Consider the following 16,831-nt stretch of genomic DNA (forward strand, 5'->3'; position numbering starts at 1 on the left):
AATCTTGTATTTCGAGGCAAAATATTAGTTGTCTTCTTTATAGCACAGCTAACTTTTAATAAGGGATGAAGTTTATAAATATAAAATAAAAAAAAAGTTTTTCAAAAATCGACACACATTTTGGGACAACATTGTTTGCATTTCCATCATATATTGATATAGATCTCAGTCAGTAGGACTCATTATCTAAGGAATCTGTCTGCTCTATGAACCTGTGAAGTGCATATCAACTGAGCAGTAGCTGTCCTGCTTATCTCATGAAAATCACGATATCCGTGTATATTTAACCCCTTGGCCGTGGCGGTAATTCTACCGCGGCGCGGGGGGTTGGAGGTGAGAGCAGTGCTGCCATGCTCGTGACTCCGCCACGCCGTCATGAGCCACAGGCGAGCTGTGCTTATGATGGCATGGTCCCGTCACGACTCTGCCACTCACTAATTCGCCCACACAGGCGGGGAATCAGTGCCGCCTGGGCGGAGTGGCCACAGCATGACGGAACCACGCAGTTATGAACACATGCCGTCTGTGGCTCATGACGGCGTGGTTCCGTCATGAGGAGGGAAGGGGTTATAGTGTCCATCCTGACTCTTAGAACTACATTTTTAGTTGTAGCACTTAAATGGGGATCTACTTGTATCATACCCTAGGTTGTATTTACTTCCAATGTAGCTGGAATTGTTTTTTTCTGAAGTGAGGTGTGCCTGCGGTATGGAGGGGGCAGTGATATTTCTTGATTCTGAAAGAGCACATGATGACAGGAGTGTGATTGATTTGATTTGATTTGAGTGACAGGAGCTGAGGAGGTGCATTCACTCTAGACTGTCACAAGTGGGGTTGGGGTGTGTCCTGCCTTTCCTGGGTGACTCATTGCCAGACTGAATAGATCTTTCTGCACTTGGTGGGAGGAGTTTTCACTAGAACCTGAATAGGATGTGTCTTCTTTTCACAATGCTGTCTCCACCCCCTGTGGTCAAGCTGGACCAGGGAGGACAGAACTGGTTTGTATTGAGCTCAGGGACTCTAAAACATAGACTACAATCAGAAATAGGGTGTAAGTATTGAACCTAAAACCCCAGATCTTTAGAGCTGAAGAGCTGCATGGAGGTGTACTGCCTCTTTGCTGTGTGTTGTCCTGCAGGTGCTGCTTCTGCCAAGGAGAGGAAAAGGACTAAACTTTGCTGTTTTGCTGCTCGTGTAGTTTCTTCAAGGGCGTGTGTGTGCTTTCCTCCTGTTCTGAAGCCTCAGGGACAGAAAGACTTCCCCTTCTGCATCCTTGAACTCCACTGATGGGAGATCTGGCCTGCCTTGTGGTGCCGAATTCAGTTCTGGGCCATTGGAGGTTGTTCTGGCTGCAAAGATCTACATACATCTGAAGAAACCTGCAAAATCAATGCTTCGCTCGTATATCAGCTGTTTTATTTGATGCTACACCGAGAAAATCCTGATGCACAGCCCCTTGCAGCCGAAGAAATCAACAGAGTGCCTTCCCGCTGCCAGGAAAACTGCTGCACGCCAAGTCCAGTGCACCCATCTCTAAAGTCCAAGATCACTGAGCCGACTTCGATGCAGGCCATGCTGTGCGGCTAAAGAAGCAACGCATCATTGGACTGTGGATGAAAAAATCGACACAGCGCCTGTGTGACCACTGCCGCATCGACCTCCAGTGCGTCCAGATGTCCACGCATTGTGCCTGGGCACCACATCTACACCCAGGCTGGAGCTGCAGTAGGAAACCGAAGCATCAACCCCCTGAACAAGAAGAAACCAATGCATCACCTCCTCTCCAGTAAGGAACCGCCACTTCACCTCCCCTGGAGCAAGAAATCGACGCATCGCCTTCCCTGCACATAAGGAACTGACACATCACCTTCCCTGTGCCCATCCTGCCTGTGATTTTGGACACATCCCAGGTACGTTGCAACAAAAGTAATGATTCCATAGTTTCCTATGGACAGAACTGTTTTTACCTTCTAACAATCTTTTGAACGCTGTATGTTGGATGTTTGCCGTTTTAGTCTTGTTTGGTTTGGACAAAGATGCTTTATTTTTCTAAACTGGTGTAGTGTCTATTTGTGGGGTTTTCACTGTGTTACAGTGGGTTATTTACAAATGCTTTATACTGTGCCTCTGTAGTGTAGCCTGACTGCTCTGTGGAAAGCTATTAGAGGGTGAGCACAGGCAAACTTAGGTGTGTATACTTTACTCATCCTGACTAGAAGGAAGTGTCCCCACTTGGACAGGGTGTTTTCCACTGCCAACTAGATACCCCCAATTCTCATAGGGTCATACAGTGCATCGCCAATACCGACCAAACCACCATCCCCTTGAAACATCTCAGATGCAAGTTTCACACAGATGACAATACAACCATAAGAGGCATCTTTGCATATGGACCCCCAGGCCTGTGGTCCTGCTTCTGCAACACCATGCAGACTTCATTGTGCCCCTAGCCACAGACTCCAAGTAATACATCTTCCTTGGCGACCTAAATTTCCACATTGACGACCCTGACAGGAACAACACCGCACACCTCCTCAACAATATGAGCAGTTGATTACCCTACATCAACCATTACTTTACACACACCACAGGCCATGTGCTGGTCCCTTTTTCACCTCCAGCTACTGCATCAGATACAGCCACATCACAGAGCTCACATGGGCCGATCACTCCAACACCCACTTCAGCATTGTTGTATGTTGGCGATTTTCTCGATGACCTTTGCCGGGAAGGTATAGTTTGAGATGTTCACAATGGGGTCCTTCTTGTTCATGGAGATCCACTCATCGTCATGTTCTATGTTTATTTGGTCTGTGACTGGAGTGTCAGCATCCAGTATTGTAGTTACCATCTGTATGTCTGGCATCTGGTACTGCTTTCGCCGTGGTTCTGTTGTGGTTGAGGTTGGAACCAAACTCTGGTGTTGTTCTGACGGTTGCCTCTCCCTTGATTCCATCTGGGAGGTTGTCTCCAGTTTGGGTCTCTGCTGTTCCATGTAGGATCCCCTAAAAAAGATGAAGACATAGAGGGACTTTGATATTGCACACCTGCTTGGTAAGAAGAGTTTTGGTATTGAGCACCTACTTGGTATGTAGAGTTTTGTGGAAAAGAAGGGTCTTGTTGTTGGTATGTTCTTCCCTGCTGAAAACCACTTTGGTCTGGGTTTTGGTTTGTACTTTCTGATTCACTGTCCGCTCCACTGCCAAAGAAAGAGTCGTAGAAGGTTGCGAATCTCCTTGAGTTTTGTCGATTTCGATTGGTGTAGTAGCCTTGTGAGTCTTGGATGTATTACTCGTCAAAGATGTAAGGATAGGTCACTTTTTTGTCATATGCTTTAATGTCTTTAGATAGTTTGCCTAGTTTTTTGTTTAGAGTTATGGTATTAAACTCTGCTGTGGCCTTTTCCGCTCATTCTAAAGGTTCTTTGGCATTTTTTAGGGCCTTGTCCTCCAGAATTTCCTTTTTCAATTCGCCTATTTGTTGGGTCAATTTCTTCACGTACTCCAAAGCCCAGTGTCTGGAGCAGTTGTTTGCTACGAAGCTAAATCCTTCTTGGAATTTTGGAAGTTCTATAAATATTCCAGGCTCATTTCGAACTTGTAGTTCTTTGGGGATTATATTTGCCTGTAGGTACTTTGTTATTAGATGACCGTGTAGTCTTGTACGTATTAATTTCTTCTCTAGTCTCTCTGGTAATGATAGTTTATCATTTAAGGTAGTGTCAGTGGGTGTTAGGCCAGTAGCTAGGTAGTCAAACCCTGCTTGCTCTTGAATTAATTTGTTAATATACTCCTCTGTATATGACATTGTTTCTTTGTCTGACATAGTATATTATTGGTAAGGTCTCAGAAATGTGTATGAGCACCCTTGCAGGTATGCGCCTGCACTAGATATCCATTGATTATAATGGGGTATCTCAGTAACCCTCAGAACCTGGGTTCTAAAGTTGACCAAAAACAGTGGTTCTGTCGGGTATAAAGCAATTTATTTGCTATCACCGTAGGGGGGTCCAGCATTGCCAAAGGGGGAGAATATTAAGAGATATTCACACACAGCTTAGCAAGCTTGACACTGAGATAGAAGCACAAGAACAAGAAATGTGCAAGCCTACTGTAGAGATAATCACAAAGGTCACGCTACGTGACAAATTAATGGAGTACAACGAGACAGCAGAACAAGCATGCAGATTCAGAAGTAAATATCACAAAGCATGCAGATATGGAGATGGAGACAGGCCAGGTAAAGCCATAGCAGACTATATCAAGCAAACTAGGTTCTCCAAATACACTACCGAAATTCATGAATCCGAGGGAGCAATTCACAGAAATATTACTGACCTCTTACACACCTTCATGACCTATAATGCAGCCCTATACACCTCACATAGGGGGCAATCCCTAAATCTCCAGCCATATTTTGAAGACACTGCTCTGGCCTGGCTGGGAGACTCCCAGAGAGAGTTCCTAGCTGTGGACTTGGAGGAGGATGAAATTATGGCCACCAGTATGCAAATGAAGTCTGGTCGAGCTCTGGGTTCCAACGGCTGCCAGTGGAGGTGTATAAAACCTATGCAACACAGCTAGTCGCCATATTAAAAAACGTATTTGACGAGGCAAGTTAAGAAAGTATACTCCCACTAAGCATGAGAGAGGTCATGATCATTTCTTTGCTTAAGCCTTGTAAACCAGCCGAACATTGCTAATCTTACCGCCCACTCTCGTTGAATAATTGTGGCACCAAAATCCTTGCCAAGGCCCTCTCAAACAGGTTAAATTTATTGATGAACAGACTAGTATTACCCAATCAATCCAGGTTCATACCTGGGCATGCGACATCACATAATCTCCGGACATTATTTACTGTCTTACAAGACATTGACCCAGACGTAGCCGCAGTGACATTGTTTCTGGATGCCACCAAGACGTTCGACTTTGTAGAATGGGATTATCTCATTGGGACTCTGTGATATATGCGGCTGCCCCCAGGTTTACTCAAATGGATATAACTCTTATATTGTCAACCTACTGCCTCTGTCCTTGTCAGTGGCACTCACTCCTCTCTGTTTGCAATCACAAGGGGAAAACGGCAAGGTTGCCCTATATCTCCAATAGTATTTGCCCTAGCCATAGAACCGCCTGCGGCAAAGCTGAGGCAACACCATAAGGAACGGGCACTAGCATACCCTACCAGACACCTTCTTATATCTCTCTATGCGGATGATGTAACTCTTTACCTTAAAGACCCACAGGGCAACCTAAATCCACTTCTACGTGAAATTACCAACTTTGGGGAATACTCAGACATACATATTAATTGGAGTTTATCAACCATATTCCCGCTTACCGACAAGGTTATACCCTACACACTTGATTTTCCCCTAGAATGGTGCGGCAAGGAGGTTAAATACCTAGGGATCAAGCTCACTAGAGACAAAAGCGAACTGATGCATACTAACTACGGTAGGAACCTAGATACCCTCACAGACTCCATCACTTGCTGGATAGCAATGCCTATGTCCATGGCGGGGTGGATTTCGTTAGTAAAAATGGTAATAATTCCCAAAATTCTCGACCTATTTACAAACATCCCATATAATCATGGTAAACCCTATTTCAGGGCTCTGAGAGTGCAAATGATCTGGCTAGTATGGGAGGGGGGGGGTTGACAAGCAAGACTCAAATGGGAAATATTGACTCTCCCTTTTTCACATGGGGGTTTGACGTACCGAATCTTGAACTGTATTACTATTGCGCACAAGCACACTATGCAACCTACTGGTTCCATCCACCCCCCTTTATGCAACCCCTAGCAGTCGAAATGGGATACACAGATCCCACTCCTGTGACTGGTCTCATTTTCATGCACCTCAAAAAGCGGGATGCCAATCCCACTACAGTTGCATGTACCAACTACGCTTGTAGGAAAATAGCCACCAGGCTGGACAGACAGATGCTATATTCTCCCCGTTTGCCCCTGGTGCACTACACAGACTTACAGGTCACCTATAAAAGACAATGTAGACAATTGCTAGAAAAACTCCAAATAACGACTTGGGGAGATCTATATGTAGATAGGCGATTCCCAACAAGGGAACAGTTCTTCAATGACATCATACCCACATGGAATTAATTATGTTTTTCAGACTCAGACAAAGGGTCCGGGCTGCCACACCAGAATTTTTACATGAACGTCAAGTTCTCCCACCACTACATGAGCTATTACAAACCAAACCACCGCAACTTGTGACTTTGCTTTTCTACCACAACACACAAAAAGCAACTAAACCCTATAAATCATCATCACGCTCAGAATGGGAAGCTGACCTTGGCGCAACAGTTTCAGACAAGTAGTGGGAATTTTGCTGTAAGAGGCTATCACAGCCAATAGCAGGCTAAGACGGATCCACTATAAGTTTTTACATTGTTTATACTACACCTCTGCCAAACTGCATACATTTCAGCTACGGGATAATGACAAATGCGTGAGGTGCGGAAGAGACGCACAAGTTACTACTTGTGTAACGATATATCTGTAAGAGACATTAGTTAGTGATAGATTCCTTACCTTAGAATATCCCCAGGCGTCAGACTGGATCCGGAAACGTTTGCGTAGCAGTACCCTTGCGCGTCAGTAGGCGTCGTCTGCGGCTCCGCGTCAGTCGTCGGCGTTGTGGGCGCCGTGATGACATCGTCGGAGTACTTAGACGCCGCCTCCGCGTGCTGACGTCAGTTCTTAGACACAGCATTTCCGCGCCAGAAGCGCAGAGCCATGCCAAAAACCAACACTGGTGCCATGAAACTAGGGCCCTGAAAGGGGATGACCTTAACCCTAGATATCGGTTCACAGAACGGGGAGGATGGGTGGGTCGGTAAGGAATCTATCACTAACTAATGTCTCTTACAGATATATCGTTACACAAGTAGTAACTTGTGTATCTGAAAGAGACACGTTAGTGATAGATTCCTTACCTTAGAATAGATACCCCAGCAATACCAACCCCGTGGTGGTGGGTCTGCGAACCAATAATCACACCAGAAAGTCCTGGAGGACGGAACGGCCAAAGAAGCCATCCCTCCGGACTTGACTGTCCAGGCAATAATGTTGTGCAAACGTGTGCAGTGAGGCCCACGTAGCCGCCTGGCAAATGTCCTGCAAGGGCACACCTCGGCCCAAGGCAGTTGTAGTCGCTGTGGCTCGAGTGGAATGAGCCCTCAGCCCAACAGGGGGTTCCTTCTTAACCAAGGAGTAACACGCCTGGATACACAAGATGATCCACCGCGAGATGGTCCGCTTGTGCACCGCTTTCCCTTTCTTAGCGCCCACGTAACCAACAAAGAGTTGGTCATCCACCCCGAACTGCCGTGTGCGATTCAAATAAAATGAGAGCGCACGTTTTGGGTCCAGACGGTGGAGCCTCTCTTCCTCTCTCGAGGGATGCGGAGGCAGAAAGAAGGTGGGCAAGGTGATAGATTGCCCAATGTGGAAGGCCGTGACTACCTTGGGTAGGAAGGAGGGCCTTGTCCGTAACACAACCTTGTCCGGATGGACTGAAAGGAAAGGAGGTTAACAGGATAGAGCCTAGAGCTCACTCACTCTCCTGGCAGAGGTGATGGCTACCAGGAAGGCAGTCTTCAAAGTGAGAAGGCGAAGAGGACAGTTGTGAAGTGGCTCAAAGGGAGCGCACATCAGAAATGTAAGAACCAGGTTCAAGTCCCACTAAGGCATCACAAAGGGAACAGGAGGGAATGTATGTGTGATGCCTTTCAGGAATCGGTTAACGATAGGGGACTTTAACAAAGAAGGTTGATCAGGTAGCCTCAGAAAGGCTGAAAGAGCAGAAAGGTAGCCCTTGATAGTGCCCAGAGCAGAGCCCTGCTGGGCAAGAGAAAGAAGAAAGAGGAGAACCTCAGAAAGAGGGGCATTAAGGGGATCCACAGCCTTTGCTGTGCACCATGCCACAAATCTGTTCCACCTGCAGGCGTATACCGACTTTGTGGAGGGAAGCCTGGCTGCCAGAATGATGTTGCAAACTTCAGGAGGCAAGTCAAATGGCCTCAACTGTCGCCGCTCAATCTCCAAGCATGGAGGTGGAGACTGGACAGGTTCGGGTGGAGGACCGTCCCCTGCTGCTGCGACAGAAGGTCTTCCTGAAGAGGCAGGCGAACCGGCGGATCGACTGACAAACTGAGTAGCTCAGGATACCAGTACCTTCGTGCCCAGCCTGGAGCCACAAGGATAACTTGTGCCCGGTCGCGCCTGATCTTCTTCAGCACTCTGGGCAGAAGTGGTATAGGCGGAAAGGCGTACAACAGACCGCAGCTCCACTCGCGACGAAAAGCGTCTCCGAGCGAGTGCCACCTTGGAAATTCCAACGCACAGAACTGATGACATTGCGCGTTCTCTTCGGTGGCGAATAGATCTAACCAAGGCTCTCCCCACTGCAGAAAGAGACCTTGCGCCACGTCCGAGTTCAGACGCCATTCGTGATCCATCATGCACCGGCGGCTGAGTTCGTCCACCCTGGCGTTCAGAGAACTGGCCAGGTGTTGAACCACCAGAGTCACGCCCTGATATTCCAGCCATTGCCAGAGGCGCAGAGCCTCCTGGCAGAGGGTCCATGAGCCCACCCCACCCTGTTTGTTGCAGTACCACATGGCGGTGGTGTTGTCCGTGAACACCTGCACTACACTCCCTCGGACAGAGGGGAGGAATGCCTTCAGTGCTAGACGAATCGCCCGCAGCTCCAAAAGGTTGATATGGAGCCGGGACTCCACCGGAGACCAGAGGTCTCTGATCTCCACCTCTCCCATGTGGCCTCCCCAGCCCTAGAGGGACGCGTCCGTCACAACTACGTGCTCCGGTTCGGGAAGGGAGAGGGATCTGCCGCTTACCCAATCGCAGTCCGTGAGCCACCACTGCAGCTGTCTCGCAGTGCCCTCCGAGATCAGGACATGGTCGGACAGGTTGCCCTGATGCTGGGCCCACTGAAACTTCCGGTCCCACTGCAGAGCCCGCATCCGCCACCGGGGGTGATGCACCAGAAGGATGCAGGAGGCCATCAGCCCCAGAAGCCGCAGCGTCAACCTGACCGAAACTCAGGATAAAGGCTGGAAGATTGGAATCAGAGCCTGTATATCCCGAACCCGCTGTTCGGGTGGGTAAACCCGAAACTGCGCCGAGTTGAGAACCGCTCCGATAAAAAGGAGCTTCTGAGAGCGACACAGGTGTGACTTCGGCACATTGATGGAGAACCCCAGCTGGTGCAAGAGGTCTGCCGTAGTTTGGAGGTGGTGGCCGACTGTCTGGGGCGAGCCCGCCTTCAACAACCAGTCGTCGAGGTAGGGGAAGACTGAGACCCCTAACCGGCGCAGATGAGCTGCGACCACCGCCATCACCTTCGTGAACACCTGTGGGGCGCTGGTAAGGCCGAAGGGGAGCACGGTAAACTGAAAGTGCTCGTGGCCTACCGTGAACCGCAGGTAACGCCGGTGGGCCGGCAGGACGGGGATGTGGAAATACGCGTCCTGCAAGTCCAACGCTACCATCCAGTCTCCTGGGTCCAGGGCAGCTAGGACCGGAGCCAGAGTCAGCATCTTGAACTTCTCCTTCCGGAGGAAGCCGTTGACGTTCCTCAAGATAGGGCGTAGGCCCCCTTTGCACTTCTTGGGTACCAGAAAGTAGTGGGAGTAGCAACCACGTCCTACTTCCAGCCCAGGAACGCGCTCGATGGCCCCCTTGGCCAAGAGGGCAGGAACTTCCTCCTGCAGAAGCCGCAAGTGATCCCCGATACGCGGTGGTGTTGCAGTGGCATGGCTTGAGGAGTCGTCTCGAAGGGGAGGGAGTAGCCCCTTCGGACGATTTGCAGCACCCACCTGTCCGACGTAATAGTGCCCCAGTGGGAGTGGTGATGGCGAACCCTGCCACCCACTGGCGTCACATGGGCCTGAAAGCACGGACTAGGAGGGTTTAGAGGCGGATGCTGTGGGGGAAGGTGTGGACTGACCTCGCCTTTGTCCCCGACCGCCTTCACGGTGGTTCCCACGGCCGCCACTGCGCTGGATGTTAGGCTGCGGCGAGTGGCTGGCGGCACGTGTGGGGACGCCCCTTCCTTGGCCACAAAAGGAGCGAAAAGCAGCCGTTTGCTGGCGCGGGCCGAGAGGCCCAAGGAATTGGCCGTAGCCCTGGAGTCCTTAAAGCGCTCAAGCGCGATGTCTGCCTTGTCGCCAAAAAGGCGACGGCCATCGAACGTCATGTCCATGAGAGTGTTCTGGACATCTGCCGAAAAGTTGGCGGACCTCAGCCAGGCGTGGCGTCTCACTGCCACCGTCGTTGCCATTGCTCTGCCCAGCGAGTCGGTGGTATCCAGCCCACACCGGATAGAATACTTGGCTGCATCTCGGTCCTCCACAAGGGCTTGCCCGAGTTTGGCCCGTACCTCCAACGGGCACTCTGGCAGCACTTCTGCCACCGTCTCCCACAGAGAGTGGGTGTAGCGGCCCAAGAGGCATGCGGTGTTGGAAGACCGCAGTCCCAAACTAAGGGAGGAGAATATTTTCTTTCCATAATTCTCATACCTCTTGGATTCCCTGTCTGGCGGAGCCGACGGGAATGCGGTCTGGGAATTGGAGGCCTGGATGACCAGACTCTCGGGGGTGGGGTGGGGTGGGTGGACAGGAAACATGGGTCGCCCGGGGCCGGGCGGTGGCGTCTGGCCACGTTCCTATCTCTACCGGCGAACCCCTAGCGGGCCTGCACCAGGTGCCCAAAAGAACGTCGGTCAAGGCCTCGTTAAAGGGCAGCAGAGGCTCGGTCGAGCTTGACTGCGGTTTAAGGACCTCTGTGAGGAGGTTAGTCCTCATGGCCGCGACGGGGAGCTCAAGGCCCAAGGCTTAGGCAGCCCTCGTCAACACCACACTATAGGTTGCCCCCTCCTCCGTAGCCACGGTAGGGGGTGAGACAAAGCCAGTGTCTAGTGAAGTGTCCAGACCACTGGCATCCCCAAGGTCTCCTGCCCAGTCCTCTTGAGACTGACACTCCCTGGTCAGAGGGTCTTCAGACCCCTCCCAATCCTCCTCATCACCCATCTCCTGATACTGATCCCGGCCCCATTGATGTTAATCAATGGGGCCGGTTCATAGAAGTGAAAATCTCCAAACGGCATCGGATGCGGCGCCCAGTGGCGCCGCTCCGACGCCGGAACCGGAGCAAAGGAGGAATCGGGGGCGGCGCCGCCCGAGGACGGCGCTGGAGGCGACACCTGACGGACCGACGCCGGGGGGGTCGTAAGGTTCAGCGGTGACGATCCAGAGCCCGAGGAAGGTCCAACAGCGTCCCGTGGCACCAGGCCTGAAGGCGCCGGCGGCGTCGGGCCCGCTTGACCTTGCGGCGCCGGGCCCGAAGGAGCCGGCGGTGTCAGGACCGTTGAACCCTGCAGCGCCAGGCCCGAAGGCGCCGGCGGCGTCGGGGCCGAAGCACCCGACCCGCTAGGGGCCCCAGACGGGTCCGCTGGGCCCGGAGGTGCCGTGGAGCCCATCGGAGGAGAAAGGGACCTCATGGCAATGAGGAAGCGCTCAATCTCCTCCGGCGTCACGTCTCGCCCAGGGACTGGAGGGTGTGGGGCAGGACGTGACGCCCGCGACTCCGAAGGAGCTGCGTGGGCGGTGTTACCCGAACCCCCGGCCGCGTCACGCGAGCGTCGGGGGGAGTCAGAAGAGCGATGACGCCTCTTCGACTTCTTGTGCTTCTTACCTGACGACGACTTCGACCCGGAGGAGTGGTGCCGACTCCCAGAGCTTTGGTGGCTCCGTCCCCGCGACCTGTCCCTCGACCTCCCGTGGGACCGGGACCGGGACCTCACGCGGCGCGGGGCCAACTGCCGGAGTTCGAGTCGCCTGCGGGACCGCTCCCGCCTGGCTTTCGAAGAAAGGGCCCGGCAGTTGGAGCAGGCCTTGTCGTCGTGGTCGACGCCTAGACAAGTCAGGCACAGGTGGTGAGGATCCGTGACCGACATGGTGCGGTCGCAATCTTCACAATGCTTGAAACTAGGCATCCCTACGGCACCGATCGGAGTCGCAAGACTTCGAGAAGGATCAAAATGATCTCAAAAAAAGTTAGTCAAAAATTGACTGGGTTACTGCTTTTTCCAGATCTGCGCTGGCTGGCGCGGAAAAAAGAAGAACTGACGTCAGCACGCGGAGGCGGCGTCTAAGTACTCCGACGACGTCATCACGGCGCCCACGACGGACGCGGAGCCGCAGACGTCGCCTACTGACGCGCAAGGGTACTGCTACGCAAAAGTTTCCGGATCCAGTCTGACGCCTGGGGATATTCCAAGGTAAGGAATCTATCACTAACGTGTCTCTTTCAGATAGGGCTGGATGTTTACACCTGGCATGGGAATGCCCAGTAATATATGAATACTGGCAACATATACTTAAAGCTATGACACAGACGGTGGGCACATCACTTCAGATATCTCAGTCTTGTGCCATACTAGGTTACACAGATGGAGTTGACACTGCAGATAAGAAATATTTGGCTCTGGGATTTCTGATAGCAAAACGCAAAGTTGCATGTAAATGGGGTAGGGGTCGGGCCCCTAAATTCAAAGACTGGCTGCAAGGTCTGATAATGTGGCAGGAACAATCATTTACGTATGCAGAATTACCCCCACCTACCTGCAGGCCAAGAGATACATGGGATCCCCTCAAAGCTTACCTTCTTTCTACATCAGATGAAACAGGGGTCACCACAAACAGACAGGATAGCGCGGGGTCTTGAAAACACGAGGATGAATGGGGGAACCCTGACCCAATGACAAGCTAAAGACATAAGTGGGTCCCTGTTCTGGCGCATATGCTGGCAAATAAGGATATTAGTGTAGTAGGAATTTAACCACCATGCGTATATATTACATGCTGCCACATAGGTCTGAAATGTCCAAGAATCAATACGACTGTAAACTAGGATGAAATTGATGTGTAACACTAACTGCCAATATATGATGTAATATGATGATGTGAACGTGTGTTGAATGTACTGTACACTGTTCTGAACGACTGGGGGTATTTTTTTCTTTTGTTCAGTTGGAAAATGTTCAATAAAAGGAAAGTAAAAAAGAAATATACAAAAAGTAATACTTTTACAAACCATTGGTCTTGGATTAAGTCATTGAGTGTTTTAATCATTACTTGCCTGTTTGTGTACAACAAATGCTGAGCACTGCCTTCTGATAAGCCTAACTGCTCGCCCACACTCCCACAAAAGAGAGCATTAGTGTTATTTACTTTGTCCTCTGGGGATCCAATGGACTTTGTGCACACTAGTCCTTATTTTGGTACAGTGTATATACACAGTCAGCTTCCTACAAACATAGCATAACATAACATAGATTAACATCCCATCCCAATCTTGGGGTCAGGAATCAGCTCCACTGCGCCTTCTGCATCAGCGCTGCCACCTACTGCTGGAGAATGTGAGTTTGTTCACTTGACTCATAGGCAGAAACTTGGGGAATGGAGGGAGTGTTTTGGTGGAAAGAAGGGGCATAGCTCCGTTCTTCAATTTGTACGCTACACTGGGCCATCATAATGGCCAAGCAGGCCTCTAGATGAAGCGGCACCCTGCCTCCCATAGGACGCCCATGCTCCCTCAATGGGAAACTAAAGCCTCTCCACAGATGGTGCAGAGGAGGAAGAGGAGGGAAAGGGCTGCTCTCCTAGCCTGTCCTTGGATTTGCCATGACATCTGTACTGACATAGGAACTAGATTGGCTGCTGGATGGACTGAAAAGGTTGACAGTGTCAAAATGGCGAACCTTTTGAACTACGACGAATTTAGCAGTACTAAATGTTGAACTGACAGACAGGGAATCTGAACCTCAAGGAATAGGCTGTAGTCTCAAGGGCTGAGACAGTTTTGTCGCCAAAGAGGCAAGACAGCTCAAAAGGTATGCCCATTAAACTTGTCTGGACCTCCACCAAGAAGCCCACAGAGTGAAGTTGAGCGTGTCTCCTCAGCACTGCAGAAGAACCCTATAGGCCTTGCCACTGAATCCATGGCCTGCTCTGAGGATCTGATTCAGAGCACCCTGCCAGTCCTTGACCACTTGATCTTTTCAGTTTCTGTGAAGCTTTGCATCATTATCTGAGCCATCTCCATCAGTGTTTGGGTGCATTTCGCCAGGAACTTTGAAGATGCTAGAAGAAGGTTTGGTACCAGAGCAGCATCTGGGTGTGGAGTTGTCCTACCAACACCTTTTTTTTATGATTGTCTTTTTTTCTTTGACAATTTAGAAGAGGGTGATGATCTTAGCTTTGGTCTTGAACTGGGGTTCAACCGTTGCAGAGTCCAGCACTCATCACTCGTACCATGAATAACTTTGCATCCTGCTACTTTATGGCTTTTGCATGCATACGGCTGCATTGATCCCACAAGAAGGAAGCCATGCTTGGGCTACAAGCAACACAGGCAGACCGCGTGGGTGTCCGAACTGAACATATGTTCATTGCAGAACCGAGAGGGCATCACACAATTTTTTGGGTGGTGGCATCTTGCCTGACACTGGAAAATATGTTTTTCCTTTCAAGAAAATACGACATGAAGAGCAGCTTTGGGTCCGAGTTGAAATGTGGGGACAAGCAAAACAGATCAGGGTGCAAAGTTGGCACAATGTGGCTCAGATGGCATTATGTCGGAAGTTGTACCCAATGCGCCGGAGAATAAAAGCAACATTTTCAGATCCAGTCCTGGGGATGTTTACAAGGTGAGGAATAGGCAGGTAGAAGTATCAATCAGAATTATGCTCCTGCACATACGACGTGGGTGAAGACCAAACTATAGATGTGATAAGTTAAGATTAAACACACGCATTGATTTTACAGAATGGAAACTGTTATCACAGTAATATTAGCATAACAAGTACATTTCAGGATACCTGTGTGATGTTAGGACAGCAGCACACCCATCCTGTACTTCCTTTAGGATTGTTTTCCATAGGTATCTCTTAGAGCAGGGGTCCATTCCAGAGCTAGGTTCATCCTGTAAAATGTCCCAAAAACATATATTTTTAAGAGAGAGCAGTAAAATGTGTCTGTGTATTCGTTCTGTGCCAAGAACTAACCTCGTCAAAGAAAACAACAAAAGTAACACTCATTTTCAATAAAAATCATGTAACTTGTTGAAAGCCATATAGTCCAAGTTAAATAAGTGCACTTGGAGGCTACCAGTGGCATTTTGGGCCGGTATGCAACGTTTACAACGCGCGCGTTACAACGACGTACCATTACCACGCGGTTGTAACAACAAAAGTTGTTACAACGAATTGCGCTGGGGGGCGCTCAAGGATAGTAAATCATTTGATTTACTATCCCAACACCTTCCCTACTATCCATGGGGACTGGTGTTGGAATAGTAAATTAAATGTTTTAAATTTGCGCCCCCCCGACGCAAGTCGTTGTAACGACTTGCGTTGTTACAACCACGTTGTAATGGTACGTCGTTGTAACGCGCGCGTGGTAATAACATACATCCTTTTGGGCCAGATGTAGGTCACCCAATACTAGTCGGTAACTGCCGAAATTACCGAATTTCGGCCGTTACCGACCGGTATTGGGCTTTCCAGATGTAGGTGTCATTTTTTGTAGGATTCGTTATTTTACCAAATCGGTAATTTAAGGATTCGGTAAAATACCGAATTCTTACCATACCGATTCGGTAAGTTACCGAATCCAGGATGTAGGAAGCACTTAAGTTACTACATTTCTTAGTTAAGGATTCGTTATTTACCACCAACTAGAAGTTGGTGGTAAATAATGAAAACTTTTCAACAAGCATTTTATTTGCTTTTCCAACAGTGCCATGTTGCAGACATACATGACCTTAGGGCATGTATGTCTGCAACATGTGCACCCATACCCAATTGAGGGGTGCAACAGGGTGTCAAAGTGACACCATGCCACCCTTCAATGTTTCACCCTTTTACCGAATCGGTATTTACCGATTCGTTAATTGACCTTCATTCCTATGGGCCTCCAGGACCATAGGAAGGAATGGCAATTACTGAATCGGTAAATACTGATTCGGTAATTACTGAAACTTACCGATTCTGTAATTTTTACCCAAAAATTACCTATATACCATTTACCTGCTCTTAAATACCGAATCGGTATGATTCGGTATTTAAGAGTCGGTAAAGTGGGATTACCTACATCTGGCCCTAAGTTTTTACCATTCTTTTGTTGTTTGCTAACCTTTTTTTTATTCTTTTTGATCTTTCGTTTTTATCCTATATTCGTTTGTATTTTGCTTTTTCACGACTGCGACTAATATTACTGTTTCTATGTTGGCAAATTCAATGTTGTTTATTTCCTTTGCAATCAGTGTATATGTAATCTATTTGTATACAGTAACGCTAGATCTAAACTAAAGATTGGATTTCTTTTCAAATGTTGATTTCTGTAGGATAAACAAAATTGCTTCCCAAAATAAAAATATTTATTTTGGCTTTGAACAATGTACTATCTGAATCTATGACATATATAATTAATAGTGGGTGGAAAGTAGATACTTGAGTAAAACTATCTTCTCGGAAGACTCTTTAAAAGGAAGTTTAGTTTTCCCCCGTTCCAACACAGAGATCGAAAGAAATTACGTTTGTCATCAGACATGGCATTTTCCTTTCCAGTAGCCCATAAGTGGTTGTGTCGTGATTCGTTTCTGTGTATTTTGCACAGGGTTATGAAGGAGCTATCTATGCACCTTCTTTTCTAACATATTGCTTTGTCTACAGCACACGATAACTGTGAGTTGCATCATTCTGTCTCGAAATCTC

The 16,831-nt window shown here is 49.0% G+C and overlaps 1 protein-coding gene across 1 annotated transcript in view; it reads right to left on the reverse strand.

Annotated features, from left to right (window-relative positions):
• The window catches only part of ABCA13 (ATP binding cassette subfamily A member 13), a 2,590,787-nt gene that overhangs the window by 155,276 nt on the left and 2,418,680 nt on the right, over positions 1–16,831 (reverse strand). The window contains exon 47 of the mRNA XM_086964984.1: positions 14,936–15,039. Within this exon, the coding sequence (XP_086821110.1) occupies positions 14,936–15,039 (104 nt within the window). The remainder of the gene's footprint in view (positions 1–14,935; positions 15,040–16,831) is intronic.

This window comes from Lissotriton vulgaris, chromosome 4_1, assembly GCF_964263255.1.
Source record: "Lissotriton vulgaris chromosome 4_1, aLisVul1.2, whole genome shotgun sequence".
NCBI lineage: Eukaryota > Metazoa > Chordata > Amphibia > Caudata > Salamandridae > Lissotriton > Lissotriton vulgaris.